General features: G+C 40.6%; 1 protein-coding gene across 2 annotated transcripts; it reads left to right on the forward strand.

The window, feature by feature from the left end:
• Window positions 1–3063: 3063 nt before the first annotated feature.
• On the forward strand, window positions 3064–18662 carry LOC135711252 (uncharacterized). 2 transcript variants are annotated; one of them, XR_010518461.1, is made up of 3 exons: window positions 3064–3555; window positions 17873–18357; window positions 18394–18662. XR_010518461.1 is itself a non-coding variant. In XM_065234046.1 (2 exons), exons 1-2 carry the CDS (start codon window positions 3411–3413, stop codon window positions 18232–18234), a joined length of 507 nt encoding a protein of 168 aa, XP_065090118.1. In that variant the 5' UTR covers window positions 3064–3410; the 3' UTR covers window positions 18235–18662. The 2 variants fall into 2 exon arrangements, 1 of the variants encoding a protein (XP_065090118.1); XM_065234046.1 differs by having other exon boundaries at window positions 17873–18662.
• The last annotated feature ends 250 nt before the right edge of the window (window positions 18663–18912 follow it).

The following is an 18912-nucleotide window of genomic DNA, read 5'->3' on the forward strand; positions in this document are numbered from 1 at the left end:
ATGAAATAATCCTTGTTTGTTATTGTTCCATAAGATAAGGGGAAAAGAATGTATTGAGATCGAAAAACAAATGATTCTACTGCAATATTTATTTGCTAAGATTCTAATTGTAAGCCTTCTACACGGCTGATTCAGATTCCAGCACTAGTACTCGAACTTCATGAACGAGTTCCATGAACTCAAATAATGTAGTCGTTGTTTTATTGCACACAGGAGCATTAAGCAAGATTTGAATACACGACACCACCGAAACGGAGCATAAATTTGGCAGTGCTATTTTTCTTCACTCTAGCAAAACGAGCATAACGTTGCACTACATTCCATGTCGGGGGAGCTGTTCTTACTTCATGCTAATTGAACGAGCTCAATCTTGAAGTCAGCCGTGGCCCAGTGGAATCGAGCGCAGACACCGAAAGCATCACACCTCAACAGTTCTTGATCGAATCCCAAATCAGCTACAATAAAAAATACACAACTGTGAAAGCTCCCACTGCCTTATGTTTATTTTTCGATTTATTTTTAGAAATCGATTAAATATATGTGTCAAAAGAAGAAGTAAATTTCATGTGATTTTCACATAAACTTTACTTCGATTGATTTATGACACATACATTATATTGTGGTGAAAAGTAAAGCTTATGCTTATGGGTTTCAAATTCATTTCAATCAATTATTATAATTTGACCGGTTTTCATTTATCATATGACGATCATATAAAAGTTACCAAATTATCAGCATTGTAAATGTATCAGATATTCATATAGAATTTACCTGACACATTTTCAATCATATCATTTTCATTGGATTATCTTATAGCGCAAATTTAAAAGACTTCCACATAACAGGAATATGTCATATTGGTTCAGTGTATTAGATGTAAGGAAAAGATGTTTTGACAGCGACGGCAGCGCTATTCTTCCTCTAGTTTATTAGCTCTATTGTTTACAGAGTAATCAAAGGCTCATGTATATTGGGTACTGCAGCGTGACGTCATGAATGAACTCAGTGTTAATCAGCTGAACCTTTTTGATAGTTTAGTGGTACCAACAATCAATACGAAATTAACGATTTTAAATTGGCTCACTACTTGACTAGCCTATTGGTCCCAAGCAAATCCATTAACTTACCCCTTTCTAGTCAAATTCTAGTACTATACAGTGTTTGTTTTGATTCGCTATGAAAGTTTGACAGATACAATGAGGGGTTAGTTGATTTTCCTATGTTTCGAGGGGTGAATCGATTAGCTTGGGACCGAAGATAGTACCAGAGCTGAGCCAAAAAGTTGAGCACGTATCTTCGGGACCTTCTGGTCTTAGAGTTACCTCTATGGTGGTACCATAGAGGTAACTCTAAGACTAGAAGGTCCCGAAATAACGTGCTCAACTTTTTTGCTCAGCTCTGGTACTATCTTCGGTCCCAAGCTAATCGATGCACCCCTCGAAACATAGGAAAATCCACGAACCCCTCATTTCATCTGTCAAACTTTCATAGAGAATCAAAACAAACATAGTGTAGTACTAGAATTTCGACTAGAATGGGATACGTTAATCGATTTGCTTGGGACCAATAGGCTAGTCAAGTAGTGAGCCAATATAAAGTCGTTAGTTTCGTATTGATTGTTGGTGGTACTGTTTACAAGCACTTAGTCGTTTAAAAAAACATTTTAAAATTTTTGAATTTTAACTTGGAAATTATCGAGGAAATTGCGTGGTGAAAGCAACAATCAATAAGAAACTAACGATTTTAAATTGGCTCACTACTTGACTAGCCTATTGGTCCCAAGCAAATCGACTAACGTACACCATTCTAGTATAAATTCCAGTAATGTTTGTTTTGATTCGCTATGAAAGTTTGACAGATAAAATGAGGGGTTCGTGGATTTTCCTATGTTTCGAGGGGTGAATCGATTAACTTGGGACCGAAGATAGTACCAGAGCTGAGCCAAAAAGTTGAGCTCGTTTCTTCGGGACCTGGTCTTAGAGTTACCTTTATGGTGAAAGGATGTTGCTCGTGGACATTGCAGAAGTGTGGTGTACACATCACTGCAGCCTGAAAAATGATCGAGAAAATCTTCCCAAGAAAAAATCGACTAAGTCCACGTAAACAGTACCACTATGGTACCACTGAACTAATTTTATCTGTCAAACTTTCATAGCGAATCCAAACAAACATTGTGCAGTACTAGAATTTTGTCTAGAATGGGGTACGTTAATCGATTTGCTTGGGACCAATAGGCTAGTCAAGTAGTGAGCCAGTTTAAAATCGTTAGTTTCGTATTGATTGTTGGTATTACTCCATCAATATTGAGAAATGATGAAGTATTCGTTTTTGATGCAGTTGTTTGACGTGAGCAGATGAGTTAATTTTTCCGTGACAATAATCACCATAGCATATTGTGAATACAGTATGAGATATTCTCAACAAACAAAATCTGACATTCCATTGCTGTCGACTCTCAAACTTCAGTAACCACAACGCAATCTGTTTCCCATGAAAACAAATAAATCGTTAAGTGCTCTACAATATAGCGCCTGTTCCAGCAGTCGTCAAATCCAGCCCACTCATTAATCTTGTCTGGGCCGACGACGGCGGTGTTACAACATCGCCCTGATGACTACCTCCAGCGGCCAGCAGCATTGAAACATCGTTCCCATTTCATCGACTCTATCAATCAGAGGTCTGCTCTTATCTGCACTTCCTGCGAGTGTATTGCCACGAATCGCATCCCAGCTCATAGCAATAATTCAGTCACAGAACCGTGTTGCGTTCTACCCAGTCATATTTTAGCATTCGTTCATCAGCTCCTCCCGGTACTAAACTTGCCGATCTTCGATATCAGAAATCGCCCAAATTGATCAATAATGTACGCCAATTCGTCGAGCCTTTGGTAGGAAGGGTATATCAGCTTACAGTTTCGTGTGAATCGCCGGGATCAGCACAATTACATCCGGTCTGTCATTCCGTCTCGTTTGGCTTGTACTTCGGTGACGCACGCTCGCTTAGAACTCGAGACAATTATAATTATCAAACAATTGCGTGCACTTGCGATCCAAGCCCCGAGAGTGTTTAGGCGATGATTAATTCAGCGCTCTAGTGGAGTGCATCGAAATTAGATCGAAACTGCTCTGATTCTAGGCACTCGATAGGCGTCGTCGTCGGACGATCATCTCCGGAGTAAATGCAGGGTCATTTGGGATGCAACGATACTGGGACTAATTAGTAAGTGCTGGGAATTGTTCGGAACAGCTGGGTTTGTGCACTTAAATAGGCATCTCCAGCGGGGAGATGTGGTCAGTTTAAGTTTGGTGGTCGGCGTCGGTTGGATCAGTTCCCGGTTTGTGTTTTGAGCTGTGTTGCGGAGAGAATTTTGTGATTAGAGCTCCTAAAGTTTGGGACAAAACAAAAAGAAAATGAATTCCAAGCAAGTGTTGTTGGGCTTCGGACTGTTGCTGGTGGTCGGATTCGTCAGCGTTCAAGGAGCAGTGATTCGCGAAAAAAGACAACTGAATTCTCTGCTGACTGTGAGTGGAGAGGCAAACGCTAGGATTGAAAATGGTGAGTGTTGATCTTTGTGTCTGATTCCGTCGTACACCGCGTACAAAGAATGCTGACATGTTGTGATTTTAGAGTTGTGGAATATTTTTAAAAATTTAATTCCACTTAATTATTTTCTGTATTTATTTCAAAGACGCTTTTTAACAAATTTAACATGATGGTTATGATGATGATAATGGTCCCACCGCTTACCCCTACAAAGGTTTGAACTGGACGATTTATCTTTAAGATAATTAAGTACAACATTTTAACCAGATTAGCAAACAAAAACGAACTGGATTCAATTACTGATATAAATTCCCTCAACACTTCTCAGTTGCTGCATAGCGATATAAATGTGAAAAAGCTTAGGCGCTTGGTGCCTCCCTTAGCTCAGTCGGTAAAGGCGCAGCTACAAAGCAAGACCATGCTGGAGGTGGCTGGGTTCGATTCCCAGTCAGGTCTAGAAATTTTCCGGGCTGAAAAATTTGTCGGCTTCCCTGGGCATAGAGTATGGTTGTACTTGCCACATAATTATACCAATGCAAAAATTGTACAGCCCAGGTAATAATTTGATGCTTATCAAGTGTTGTGTAATCGATTTTAATTCAGTCTTAGATTGAATAATTTCTATACATAGACCACGTTAACCTTTGTTCAGCTTTTAAACATCTAAATCTGGTGATTTTAATTAGCCAAAAGCTTAACAGTAATATACATAATACGATTTTTGAGGCATTAAATAACAGTCTTTTGCAACCCTTGTTCAGCCTTCTAGTTTTATTTCAAAAATAATAACGGAAGACCGCTTCATATCTTATGCATTTATATGGAACTGATTTAAATTTTTGGTGACTAATTGGATTTACATTATTAAGTTAAAAATTACCTTTGCATCTCGGGATTCGAATCGGCAGTCGCTGATTCACAGGCGTCAAGGCAAAAGGTATGATCATTAAGTTGAAGCACGTCAATTTTAAGTGGAATAACAGCAACCAGAGGAGTATTATTCAGCAATGCAGAATTATAAACAATAACTGGTGAAGAACATTCCTCTCATTTTCAAGTGCAGTGCGGTCTGAAACTTCAGTGCAATATAACAGACAAAACATAGGAATACAAATGTTGATACTTCCGACGTCGTCGTGGGCTGCCCACATCTACCTGAAGCTATTCCTAAAAATCTCCTCTTCCTCGTCTCTACTGCTGCCACTGCTTGTAATTAGAAAGGAAGGCAGTGAATGTAGAAGAACTAAAATGCCGGAAAAGCAACGAGTAACACAGACACTGACGACATTTAACAAATCAAGCTATCAAAACATTTGTAACGCATTGCTGATTTGTGGAGTTGTGTTAAGCTTAAATAAGGCTTGTTCAATCTTTAGATCAGCTAACTTATTGAGGTTGGATTGTGGAGATACGATTCGCTTCATTCACTACTAATCAACTAGGGGAATTTACGTATTCTCGGCAACCTAAGCAGCGACCTTCTTTCTATAGCCTTTTTCTCTGAGGAACGCACACATATGCAGTATTGGTTTGTTTACAATCTTTTGCTGCCAGCTGCTCTAACAATTTCAGTCGAAAGAATCGTCAAAAACTGTTTTGAAACGCTTTTACAAAGCTCCAATCTTCTCTAGTGAGAGCGAGTATTGTCGGCAACCAGTTTTTCTTCGGCAACCGTTCCATTTGAACTGCATGTAAATCTGCTGTTCTATTATCGGCAACTCGAAATCAGCTACAATTTGTAGTGCGTGTGTTTCATTTCAAGAAAACCTTGCTAGATTGCTTTTTCTCAGCAATCATAAGAATCGTTTGCATGCATTCAGCGAAGTGTTTTCGTAAGAAAATCCAGTGAAAATAGTGTTTCAATTTGGGTTGCCGAAAATAGTCTGGCATGCCGAAGCCGTCATTTCCCCTATATATTCAGCCTGATGTTAATCAGCTTTGTACACCTTAAATCAACCAATAATCAGCTCCTGTTCTTACTGTTCAGCTTGAATTGTTCCTTGCGAGGCATCGAAAGCTCTCAATTAATAACTGTGGAAGTGCATCTACTAGAAGGTTTACATCTTCAGGAAAGTTGTGCAGATGGACAAGACCTATCCTAAGGTAAAAAATCAGGGATCAGAATTCACTAACAAAGCAGCGCTAGTGGGACATTCCTTTTGAATGGTTTGTCCTAACTTAGTATATGGAATAGATAGAAGGTTTCCGTCTTCACAAAAGTTGTTCAAATTCTGAATCTGACAATAGTGCCAATGTTACAATAGTGCCACCTGGTGAGTGAATTCTGTGCTAAATTTTTACCACAAAATAGGTCTTGCCCATCTGAATAACTATGCTCAACACGGAAACCTTCTATCTAGTCCATCTGAGGACAAACAATTCAAAATGAATTTCACACTAGCGCTGCCTGGTTAGCGAATTCTGAACTAAACTGTGTATCTTAAGATAGGTCTTGTCCATCTGAACAAGTTTGCTGAAGACGGGAGCCATCCATTTGAGCAAGATCTGTAGATAGCGTTATATAATATGTATTTAAGATGGCGCAACTGAATCATTGTCGTTTCAGCGCCATCTTATGAGTAAATTCTGTCATAAACTATACATAGTTTTGAAAGTCACTTCTTCTTCTTCTTATACTACTACTTCTTCGCCTTTTAGGTTTATTGATTATCGCATATTAGCTTGTTGCGTACTCTCAAACTTAGTGTTCTGCACTTCTACAGTTATTAATTGAGAGCATTTTTGCATGAGTTTAATTTTGTGGCAAGCACAATCATACTCGCTCAGGGAAGTCGAGACTTTGTCCAACCCCTAATAGTTTCTAGACCGGTCGGGAATCTAAACCAGCCACCTCCAGCATGGCCTTACTTTGTAGCTGCGTCTTTACCGACTGAGCTGAAGGAGGCTAAGTTGTGAAGACCATGTATTTTTGAAGACCATGTAAATAGGCCACCAAAATTTCAGAAATCCAATCAAATTTGTTAAGATACGGCAAATTCAACAGACATTGGCATTTCAATACAAAAAAAAAATCAATAAATATGTTTTCGAGTTTGTGCATGTGAACTTGCAATACAATGTGAGTATTTTCGAAACATGGGTGACGTGTAGAAGTCGAAGTCATCGAGGTCATCGAAGTTGGACGCCATTATGGAATCTAAGATGGGCCATTGGTTTTTAAAAATATTGTCAAATACTCTAAATAAGGGTATTTCCGGAAAGGGAATGACGTATAGAGATCGAAAATCGATGCAATACGCCATTTTGTAATCAAAGGTGGCGGTCATCGGTTTTATAAATACTGTCAAATATCCAACAATATGAGTGTTTTCAGAATGGGGATGACGTGTAGTGGTTGAAAATCGATGTTGGATGCCTACCCAAGATGGCGGCCATGGGTTTTAGAAAAACAAAAACTGTCAAATATCCTACACTAGGGTTTTTCCGAACGGGGACGACGTATAAAGGTTGAAAAATCGATGCTGGACGCCATTTTGGAATTCAATATGGCGGCTGTTGGTTTTAGAAATACCAACAATCAATACGAAACTAACGATTTTAAATTGGTTCACAACTTGACTAGCCTATTGGTCCCAAGCAAATCGTTTAACGTATCCCATTCTAGTATAAATTCCAGTACTACACTATGTTTGTTTTGATTCGCTATGAAAGTTTGACAGATAAAATGAGGGGTTCGTGGATTTTCCTATGTTTCGAGAGGTCCACCGATTAGCTTGGGACCGAAGATAGTACCAGAGCGGAGCCAAAAAGTTGAGCTCGTTTCTTCGGGACCTTCTGGTCTTAGAGTTACCTCTATGGAAATACTGTCAAGTAGCCAAAAATATGTGTAGTTTTGGAACGAGGACGACGTATAGATATTTCGTTATATTCGATATCCTCCTCCATTTTGCAAAACAAGAACGTGACCATCCGTTTATGAACAGAACAAACTGTAAAATTCCAAAATATGGGTATTTTCCGATCGGAGACGACGTGTAGAACCCAATATGACGGTCAACAACAAAATCCTTACTAAATAATAAAGTCCCTGATGAATGTGGGCGTCTTAGTGGAACACCTGTATAATGAGAGAGAGAAGAAGTCTGCACATTGTAAACAAAATACGCGTATCTGTCAAGGATAAGCAAATAAGGTAGTGGAATTAAATGGAAATTACTAATCCTTCTCTCTCTCATTATAATAAAGTCCCGTTCTGGGAATACTCATATTGCAGGGAATTTTTCAATTGTTCTTAACCGATGGCCTCCACCTTGGGTTCCAAAATGGTGGCAGACATTGATATTCGACTTCTACACGTTGTCTCCGTTCGGATAAGGGTATTTGACAGTTATTTTTCGCTAAAACTGATGGCTGCCATCTTGTGTTCGAAATTTGCAGCGGACATATATTGCATTGATAAAAGTTGGAGTTTTCGTCTAATTGTCTTGGTGTTTTCGGTGCACATATTTCTTATCATGCAAGCAATAAATGCTACAAAGACACCAAAACGATTTGACCGAAACATGTACTTTAATCATTTTTTTTCCTTTTTGGAGCAGTTTACTTTTAGATGCAATCAGCAATATTTTCTACCTCAAAACGTCGTCCCGGTTCTGAACATACCGATATATTAGGATTCGACAGTTTTTTTTTTTCAAAAACCGTTGGCCACGATTTAGGATTCCAAAATGGTGGTGAGCAGGGATGGCATAATCATTAGCAAATTGATATTATTCCTCTCTCATACGCTCTCAATATCACGCTTGATATCGCGAGACTATTCACAACGTGTAAAGTTGAAGCTGAGAGTTGAATCGACGCAAAAATGATTCCATTGCACATCGTTTTCTTAGAAAGAGGAGGTATAATAATACTATCTCTTTTTTCACTTCGCCGATGGCAGTCACGAAGCGACTGCTGCCAGCCGTTGTAAAGCCGGGTGTAAAGCAAAAATCATGAAACTCAATCTCACCACAGTTTGTTGAGAATTGCAGCTGGTGATGTTGTTAGCTTGATATTTCGAGCTGCGATATCACAGCTTGCAATATCAACCGCAGTTGTTTGTTTGTTGATTTTTGTCTACGAAAATCTAGGGTGATCTTGCTTGTTGGTGAGATTTGATTTTTTTTTAGTATTTTCCCAACACTGGTGGTGAGCATCGAATTTTAACATCTACTCGTCGTTCTTGTTCCGAAAATACCCATATTTTTCAAAATTTGACGTGTATTTCTAAAACCAATGGCGTTCCGGAAATACTTGGGTATTTGACAGTTTTTCTAAAACAAATATGGCAGATCAGTGTTTCCAAAATGGCGTCCAGCATTGATTACCGGGCTACCCAAGGTTAATATAGGGCTTCTAAGTTGTATATCAGTCGAACTTCAGCTTTATATTGCAAAAAGGGCCCTCATCGGGCATGTTGGATACTTGGGTACGTCACCCCTTTTCGAAGATACTCACATTGAACAGCAACATACTATAAGGGTTAAGCTTTGAGACAAAGCATATTCAGGAAGTTCGCATGCACGCTAATATGACCACCATCCGGAAGAGCATGGTCATCTGAACAACTTATCTCAAGACAGTAACCTTCTATATGGCCAGGACTTCGAAATATAGCTTATACAGGAAGTTCGCATGCACCTCGTTGTGAGAGAGTTCTGGTCTATTATGACCATCATCCGAAATTACTTTGTCATCTAAACAACTTAGCTGAAGACGGGAATTTTCTATATGGTCACAATCATATGCCTATTGTAAGTTGTTGCTTACCTGCCAGCCTATAGCAGGCCCTATTTTACCCCGGCGAGGCGGCCTCGAGCAAGGGTACTTCCCCCAAAGTCGATCGGATTTTGGTGAAACAACAAAACAACAAGAAGGAATCAATTTTAGACGTCTATTATCTACTTATATGTTTCGAACGGGGAAATTTGTCTCCGAATCTAAAACACGCGTTCACTCCACCATGGCTCGGATACTTCTCCCTAGTTCACAACGTCACAATCCCAAAAACAAAACCGCCATCGCTCTTGCAACCGCACTCGACTGATTATGTTTTCGCCTTCTTTTGCAGCGAGAGGAGAAACAGAACCTAACTTTATTGAATACGCGAGACAACATGAAACGATAATGTTATCCTCAGCTAACTAAACTAACAACATAACAATCTAAATAAAATGACGTGCAAAATTTACAAATTAAAATTATTCACGAAAATATAGAGGTGAGTAAGTCGCCGGTCGTGAAATGACAACAAAAACAAAACATAGCAAACACGACACACGCTCGTGTGAAACACGGCTGAATTACACTCGGCGGCAAAACTACACAAAACGGGATTAATTGTAACACGCAGGTTACACTATGTTGGGCCCAAATGTCATTTATTATAGCGCCCGTCATAGGTACAGGTATACCTCGATATAACGTAACTGTCACTTTTGAGTTTCTTCGTCGATTTCTCACAAACAACAATTCAACCACACAAATTAACATTACGATTAGATAGGGGATTGTCTCATCTATCCGATAGTATTGTAACTTTGCGTGATTGAATTGTTGCTTGTGAGAAATCGACGATAGAAGTGATAAGTGACAGTTACATTATATCGAGGTACACCCGTAATATGAAAGTGAAGCACCTCTAGCGGAGTAGTTCCCAATTAAATCTATATTCAATGGCACAAGCTTGTTGGTCTAACCCAGTTCAACGACTTTGTCTAAGACAGTACAGCTTTATGTATTGAAACTAATGAGATAATCCAGCACAACCATTAGTGAAAATCCCATAAGCTGTGGGTATCCTTATTCGTGGTCTTCGTGAATGAAAGTGCGTGGAGTTAGGTGCACTGTTGAGTTGAATTATTACTGATTGCATCTGAAACTGGACTGTCCCAAAAATGCAAAAAGTGTGATAATGGTGCACGTGAAAACGCGCTTATTAGTCCAATTTGGTGTGAAAAGAGCAATACAACTTCTTCTTCTTCTTTTTCTTCGCATTTCAAGCTTATTGCATATCGCATATTAGCTTATTGCGTGCTCTCAATTTATTGTTCTAGATGCACTACCACAGTTATTAATTGAGAGTTTTCGATGCCTGCAGGCATGTACCATTTTTGCATTGGTATAATTGTGTGGCAAGTCCAATCATACTTCTATGCCCAGGGAAGTCGAGAAATTTTCCAACCCGAAAAATTCCTAGACCGGACCGGGAATTGAACCCAGCCACCTCCAGCATGGTCTTGCTTTGTAGCTGCGCCTTTACCAACTGAGCTAAGGGAGGCCCTAGCTGGATTGCAGACATCGCTCGAATCAGTGCACGGAATTATATTCACCATCACATCATTTTACGAGGAAAATTTTGAAATGTTGGTGTTGATTATTACAAATCTTATATTTTTCAATAGAAATACGATAAAAAATATCTATCAAATGATACATTTGACGGTAACTTTTCTCTTCTTCTCAAGTTTCTGTAGAGAGAATGACTTAACTTTCGCGTTAAGTGCGCGGAATAACCCACCTTCACGGTACTCCCGGAAATTTTCCCCAGAAATTTCTTTCGTCTTTTCACGGAAGCTATTTACAGTTTTATTAGGATGTTTCTTACGATTTCCACTTGAAGATTCATCCATTATCTTCTTTTAGAGCTTTTTCCGACATCATCTGTGAGTTTTTTTTTTCAATTGCTATACTGAAAAAAGAGGATATAACATGCAATATAATTCTAGAGCTTCAAGCCAGTAACGATTACAGTTCAATGAATAAATTTATAGCATATTTCAAACTAATTCACGTTTAAAGAAACTTACTCACTAAAGACTGGAACGTGCAAAAATTGGTCGACAAAAAAATCGTTTCTTTCACTCAATATTCATATCCCAAAAATCTTATTTTTCTTTTGGTAGTTCAATTCATATATTTAAAGGTAAAAATGTTCGTTTATTCTTTTGGTTTGCCAAATCCGAACTTTGTGCCTTCCGCTTAACCTCTTCCATTAAATTTTGCACAGTGGTCTCATCGACCTTATTCGCCGCCTAACGCCAGTTAGATTTAAACTGCTGCTCGTTTTCCATGGATTTATTCGTTTTTTTTTTTTTTTAGATTCCGTTTAACCAAGGCTCAATACCTTTCGATAGGGCGGAGTTCTGGACTGTTGGTTGGGTTGTGGTCTTTGGGTACCACAACCACGTTGTTCGCATCGTACCACTCGATTGCCTTTTTCCCATAGTGGCAGATCGCCAAGTCCGGCCAGAACAGCACAGGTCTATTATGTTGCTTTAGGAATGGTAGCAACCGCTTTTCCAGGCACTCCTGGACGTAGATCTCTGATGCTTCCCATAGAAATGAAAATGCCGCCTTTTAGACCACTCGTGCATATGGCCTGCCAGACGAAATATTTTTTCGGGAACTTCGATAGTTTGAAGGTTTGGAAAATTTCAGCCACCTTCCCTTTTCCTGATGCGGTATAAAAGTCCTGTCCCGGAAGCTGCTGGAAATCCGCCCTGATAACACCTTCTTAAACGTCGACAACCCGGCTCGTTTTTTGGCCCACTGCACAGTAAATAGTATGGGAGACATTGGAGCTTGCCAGCGACGTTACGGATGGAGAGGTTAGGATTCCGCTTATATTTCACCGCAACCTTCTTCGTCGTCGCTGCCACGTCCAGATTACGATTGCCGCCGCTTTCAAGCTTCCTGGCGGTCGACAGACGGTCCCCGAATACTTTCAAACGTCGGAATTCTCTTGCTGCGCGAGCAAAATTTTGACACGCTGCTCCTCTTGCTTGGCCGTCATTTTTAAAACTGGAGAGCAAACGGCGAAAACTCATCATAGCAATCATTGTATATACACTCAACTTTCAAATGCAGCATTTCAGGTTTTTTTTTATGCTTTTTCAACAGAAATACACCAATTTGAAGTTGACCAATTTTTGCGCGTTCCAGACTTTACAATACAACACACAGGGCCCCGTTGAAACCCCTGGTTGCAACTAGTTTGATTCTAGAGTTCGTCCTCTTCCTTATTCGAGGAGCAGTCAAATTTATTCCTGGTGATACCTGTTAACTCAGTCTTATGATCCTTGCTCGGTCCTCGATTGTTCCTGGCATCTGTTGGACATTTATGGGATGCGTGCCCACTTCGGTAATGGCCCGTTTGAACGTTCCTCTTGCGGTTCGAACTAGAACTACTATTACGCGACCGTCGCTCCCTGGGATCGTTTGCACGACGCGTCCATTAAATTCCATTGCAGGGGTGGAAGGTTCTCCTGACGCATTAAAACCAATGCGCCTTCGACCGGATGGAACTGGGTTTCGGTGTGCCATTTCGGCCGTTGGTGAAGCTGACCACCAGCGCCAAAAATCTTGGACGGATCGTGTCAACTCCTGGAACCGATTTTATCAATTAGATTCAAATTGGTACCGTCTAGATCGGGGAGAGAGAACATTGGTTCTCCAATGATAAAATGACCTGGCGTTAAGGCATTCAGATCTTCAGCGTTAAATTGAGTTAATGGTCTAGAATTGAGTATACTCTCAATTTGAGTGACTGCAGTAATCATTTCGTCAAGCCGAAGAGACTTATTATCCAAAATTCGACGGAAGTGGTATTTAAATGATTTTATGCCAGCTTCCTATAGCCCACCAAAGTGTGGGGAACGTGCTGAAATGAAATTAACCCGTATTCCTTGTTCCAAGCAGAAACTTTCTCTGACAGTTTAGTCCGACTTGTCCCAATAGCACTTTTACTTTTCCTAGATGTTGATCTCCCGGTAGGAATGGTTTCCTGGTTCGTTGGCACTATTTTCAGTGAAAGTTTATATGTTTAGCTATTTTCCAGTCAATTGAACTGGCCTCCCTAGGATTGTGAAACGTAAATTTTGAATTTAAGCAAAATATATTGTGACTCAGGCATGACCAAACACTCCCGCGCAACTAGCTCAGTAGCATGAGACACCTGAACTGTGTCGCAGGGCTGGCATGTTACTAAGTATTCGGAGGGGCTACGTGGACAAAGTATGAACACACAGGAAGTACTCACTGCTGCAGCGGAATCTCGGCTGCTTCTGCACTACCATGTGGCCGTAAACTTGCGTCGCGGGCTGCAAACAGCGTTTCGTTGCTGAATTGGGAGAATGCAGACCCCCTTCACTCTTTGGATTTTTTAGAGACAGATAACAGCGCCAAACGGTTTGTGACGAGACGACGTTGAACTGCAGCGTTGGAAGAAAACACGCACACCAAAATCTATACATGTACGAACCCACACAACTGAGCGGACGATACAGCGCAAATTAAAACACGAAGCAGTGTCATCACTCATCGTCTTCATTCAGCTTCGGCTACTTCCCTTTGCGTTTGCTTTCACCGGCGTTGACAAAATTTGTATTTAATACTTCCTACGTTATAAAATAGGAAAGTAATGACACCGCTTCGTGTTTTGATTTGCGCTGTACTGTCCGCTCAGTTGTGTGGGTTCGTACATGTATAGATGTTGGTGTGAGTGTTTTCTTCCAACGCAGCAGGTCAACGTTGACTCGTCACAAACCGTTTGGCGCTGTTATCTGCTTCTATGCTTATTAAGATTCTTTTGAGCACCAGCTCTGCAAATCATCAATTAGGTACTATTATACCCCGGACATACTATGGCTTATATCATGTAATATAGGCTGTCTTGCAATGAGCACTCATACATAGGATTTCCAGTGAAAACTAGATGTATGAGTGCTCATTGCAAGGCAGCCTATATTACATGATATAAGCCATACCCGCATAAACAATAACCATAAGAAGCGCCTAACCGCCAATTAGGGATATCATCCCAACTTTATGTGATATGGTAGTACTATCTATGATACGTTAGTGTATGGTACCCGTTTATTAGGGTAGTCTGTCCGGGGTATTAGAGATTTGCATCTTACTGATACCGTTGGTATATTGGAAACTCTTTCGCTCGAAAGCAAAATATATTACAAGCACATCATGATGCGCGCTTGGATGTGTGATTGTTTTCTCAAGTGTTTCTGTTGCGTATAAAGTTGTAACGATTGAAAATCGGAACAATCACAAACAAGTAAGAATCTTGCTATCGCAATATAATGATGATGATTTCGTCTTCTTTCCTCGGCTGATCATCAACGTCCGCATTGACATCTACCATGCTGACACCTGTCATTTATTGAGCCCAGGTGGTGAAGTTGGCGTGGAACTCCCAACAGTTTCAATGTGCACTCAACAGATGGCACTGCGATCACACACGGGTGGTAATTATATGCCTTGTATGAAAAATTGATTAGTGGGATATCTTGTTAATTAGATACCTTTGGATCTTTGGCTCATTTGACTGGCAGGCGTCTTCCTTTTTTGGCGGAAATCGGCTGACCGTGACATGGCCACATTGGTCGAGCCGAGAAGGGATCCTCCTTGACGATTGAGGCCAGTGCAGTGACCTGAGGGAGACGGCATTTGAGGACGACAAAGGTATTTTTGCAGTTAGGCTCGGAAGCCATCTTGACTTCCGAACCACCGTGTGAGTCCGTTTATGAATACGGCACGAGGTGTACTAGGTGGAGTGAAAAGTAACCTACTAGACCGCCAGAATGCGCTGCTACTGCAAAAAAGGTTATCGTGCCTTGTAGTCCGTTCATATTTAGGCAGACATATCAAATTTCAGTGCGATACTGGCTTTAGTTTTGTTTTGACAGCAGATTGTTGGTGACGTGTTTGGCATCATGTTGAGTATGGATAATAACGATTTTCATTTTCAAATAAAACATTATTTTTTGAGAGGCAAAACGGCGAAGGAAACAAACGATATGTTGGATAAATATTATGTGGCTAATGCTCCGTTAGATTACACCGTCAAATATTGGTTTCGAGAGTTTCGTGGTGGCCGCAACTCCACTACGGATCAAGTCCGCAGCGGCAGGCCCTCCAATGCGGTTACAGAGGACAATGTCAAAAAATACATGAAATGGTGTTGGCTGACCGGAAAGTGAAGGTGCGTGAGCTAGCAGATACCGCAAAGATTTTAGTACTGAGCGCACACGTCATATTTTGGGCGAGATTCTGCATATGAAAAAGTTATCCTGCCGCTGGGTGCCGCACAAGCTCACTCCTGACCAAAAACACGAACGCGAGAGCACTTCAAAAGAGTGTTTGAACTTGATGATGCGGAACCTGTTGGACTTTTGGCGTTGATTGGTAACTGTTGATGAAACCTGGATCCACTATTACACCCCAGATACCAAAATGAGTGCCCGGCAATGGACTGAAGCCGGCACGAGTGCTCCGAAGCTGCCGAGGGAGGCTTGATGGGTCGGAAAGGTTATGGCGTCGGTTTTCTCGTATTTTCATGGCATACTATCCGCGAACTACCTCGGAAAAGGAAAAACCGTACTGTGCATTATTGGAGCGATTGAAGGCCAAAATCGCTGCAAAACGGTGTCACATGAAGCGAAAAATTAAATTGTTTTTGCAAGACAATGCTCCGGCACCCAAGAGCACCGCAACCACGACTAAAATCAATTACTCACGGCTTCAATTGCTTCCGCATCCACCGTATTCGCCCGATTTGGCTCCTTCAGAATATTATCTATTCCCAAACTTCAAAAGATGGCTCATCAATAAAAAAAAATCAGCTCACGTGAGGAAATCATCGACGCCGCGGAAGAGTATTTTGCAGACCTTCCGGAAAATTACTTTTCGGGCGGGATCATGAAGTTGGAAAATCGCTGGAATAAGTGTATCGAGCTATAAGGGGACTATATCGAATAAAATTAAACATAGAATAATTACATTCCCAAGAAGGTTACTTTTCACCCCACCTAGTACAAGATGTACAAGAGCACAAGAGGTCCTATTATAGGGTAATATTTCCGTCAGGTTGGCTGATAGCGATAATTTAAGCCTATTTACCTGAACGGAGGCAGTCCTTGGATCCCGCGCCCTTAAAAGGGAGGAGGGGGGTTATAAACCATTTAACTGCACTTCACTATGGTTTTGTTTACACGGACGCCTGTTTACTTCTGCCTACTTTTCCATATCTAAGATGGCTCTCTTCAATAAATTTTGCCAATCCTCTTTTAAGCATGTGTGCATCCATTTTTAGCTTAAGGTGTTTCGCTGTGAGATCCTTATTCTCTTAAGCACTTCGAAACTTTGACTGTACAAATATCAGCTTCTACGATATGTACCATAATGAAACTGTTACTCCACGTTTGCTGTACTGCAGCATACATGAAGTAGCAATTTCAGGTGAAATGGGGCATTATTTTCCGCGTAATTGAAAATTCGAAGTGGAAGTGCATGTATAGTAAGGTGATGCAAAATTTGAAATTTTCACTCCAAAAAACTTAAACGATTCCAAATTGGATCCTGACTAACCTCTCAAAATTTGAACCCATTTGGTGAGAAACTGAGATGGCACAAACCATTTGAAGTTTGTATGGGAATTACTATGGTAAAACCAAGATTTTTGTTCATGTCTATCTAATAATTCACCATATCGGTCTGCTTCAAAAGCTTTCAACTGTACTTGTAGAAAATTTTCCCAGCTACAACTTTGCTGAAGACCACTTTTTGATTGAATGCAAGAATCGAAAGTTATCAATGGTTCAATGCGCTGATGTCTTATGGTCATGCTCAATCAACTGCTCAGCAGGCAACATTGATGTTTCTGGGGCGTTGAATAGGGCACAAAAATCATGGCTACTATGTCACACTGCAAAATACAGTGTTGCCTATAGAGCAGCTGCTTGATCATGTCATAAGTTTACCAATCTCTTAAATAATTAATAATTTTTTCCTGTCTCGTTTTATATAGAAACAATTTTCAGCAATGTTGTAGCTGAGAAAATTTTCTATAAGAATGGCTATCGAACTATTTCGCAGCTCAATATGAAAAAAGACTAGAAGGCAATGAACAAAAAGTTGAGATTTTCTATAGTAATTTACATGCAAACTTCAAATGGCTTGTGCGAAGTCTGTTTCTAACCAAATGAGTTGTAGCTTTGGGAGGCCAATGTGGAGCGAAAAAGTCAAATTTTGCATCAGTCTAATATATAGCCTACATGGTGGGCATTTATGGACTCTACAAGGAATCACCTTAAGGCTACGATTTTCCTCCCTTCAGTATCCTTTGAGAGTTTTGGCAACGGCACAAGCCCTCTCGATCTTGTGTGTGTCTACTGTTTTAGAATTAACAAAACGTGAATTTTCCCAACCAGCAATAACTCATACAGACAAAAATCTACCGGTTGTAGCCAACTGGTTACAATATGAAGATATGAACGCTAAAATTATGTTTTTCTGTTCTGCTCTTCCTCAGGAACCATCTTCTGTGACACCCTGAAGTGCCCAGAGGAGTCATTCAAGTGCATCATCGTCAAGAATAACACCAAGGACAACGTCAACCAGATCGAGGTGACCCGCGAGTGCCTGGACCCGGCCGGTAAACCGACGGCCAAGACGATCGAACGCGAACCGAACCAATTCCCGGGGGCGCACTTCGAGAGCTATGCGGAGATCGACAAGAACGGCAATGTTGCCTCGTTCGACAATCGGGGCAATTCCTACAACCATTCCGGCAGCGGAGATTTGCACTCGTACCTGTACAAGCAAATTGACGAACTGCACAAGCAGATCCTGGATCAGCTGCAGGGTCAAACGGCTGCTTACCGGATTCCGTGAAGAAGTCGAACGATTTAAATTTGGTGCGATCGAATTAGATAAGCAATACTTTACTTCATGGTTAGGAGCTAGGTTACAATTCGATGAGAGCCAAATTCTGATTTTAGTAAGAACTATCCAATTGTTTTGATGCGTGTGAACTATCTACTAACGAACGAGAGCGGAGCGCGGGAACTTTTCACACGGTTTCAAGATATCGATCGCATGTAGGAAATGTAACTAAATATATATTTTTTCTTCGAGTGTGAGACAATAGGCGTTGTGTTGATTCATCTTTTGGAAGCGTTGCAAATGTTGATTGATGGCTTAGTAGTGTTTTCTCATAATTGGATTTGTTCGCATTAACAGTCACTCTCGAATCACGTGGATCGGTTGAAGATTTACGTAATGTGATATGTAGATAAATAAATCTTTGATAACATGACATTGTTGTGATTTGAGAACGCATCCGAAAATTCCTCTCTTCAATGCGCAGTTTAGAACGGCTTGAGCATAAAGTGGTGCCCTCAATGCCAGTAGAAGCTCTCATATTTCGTCCTGATAAAACGGAATACGAATTCTTGAGGTGAACCAATGATATATGCCATCTTTTCACTTAAATACCTAGCATCGATTGCTCACACCCCTTCCCTCAAGAATGCGAGCGATGTAATTCGAAACCCCCTACTAAACGCCCGA

This window comes from Ochlerotatus camptorhynchus, unplaced genomic scaffold (genome assembly GCF_037179485.1).
Source record: "Ochlerotatus camptorhynchus isolate MF236.1 unplaced genomic scaffold, CSIRO-AGI_Acam_v1.1 ptg000428l, whole genome shotgun sequence".
Lineage (NCBI taxonomy): Eukaryota > Metazoa > Arthropoda > Insecta > Diptera > Culicidae > Ochlerotatus > Ochlerotatus camptorhynchus.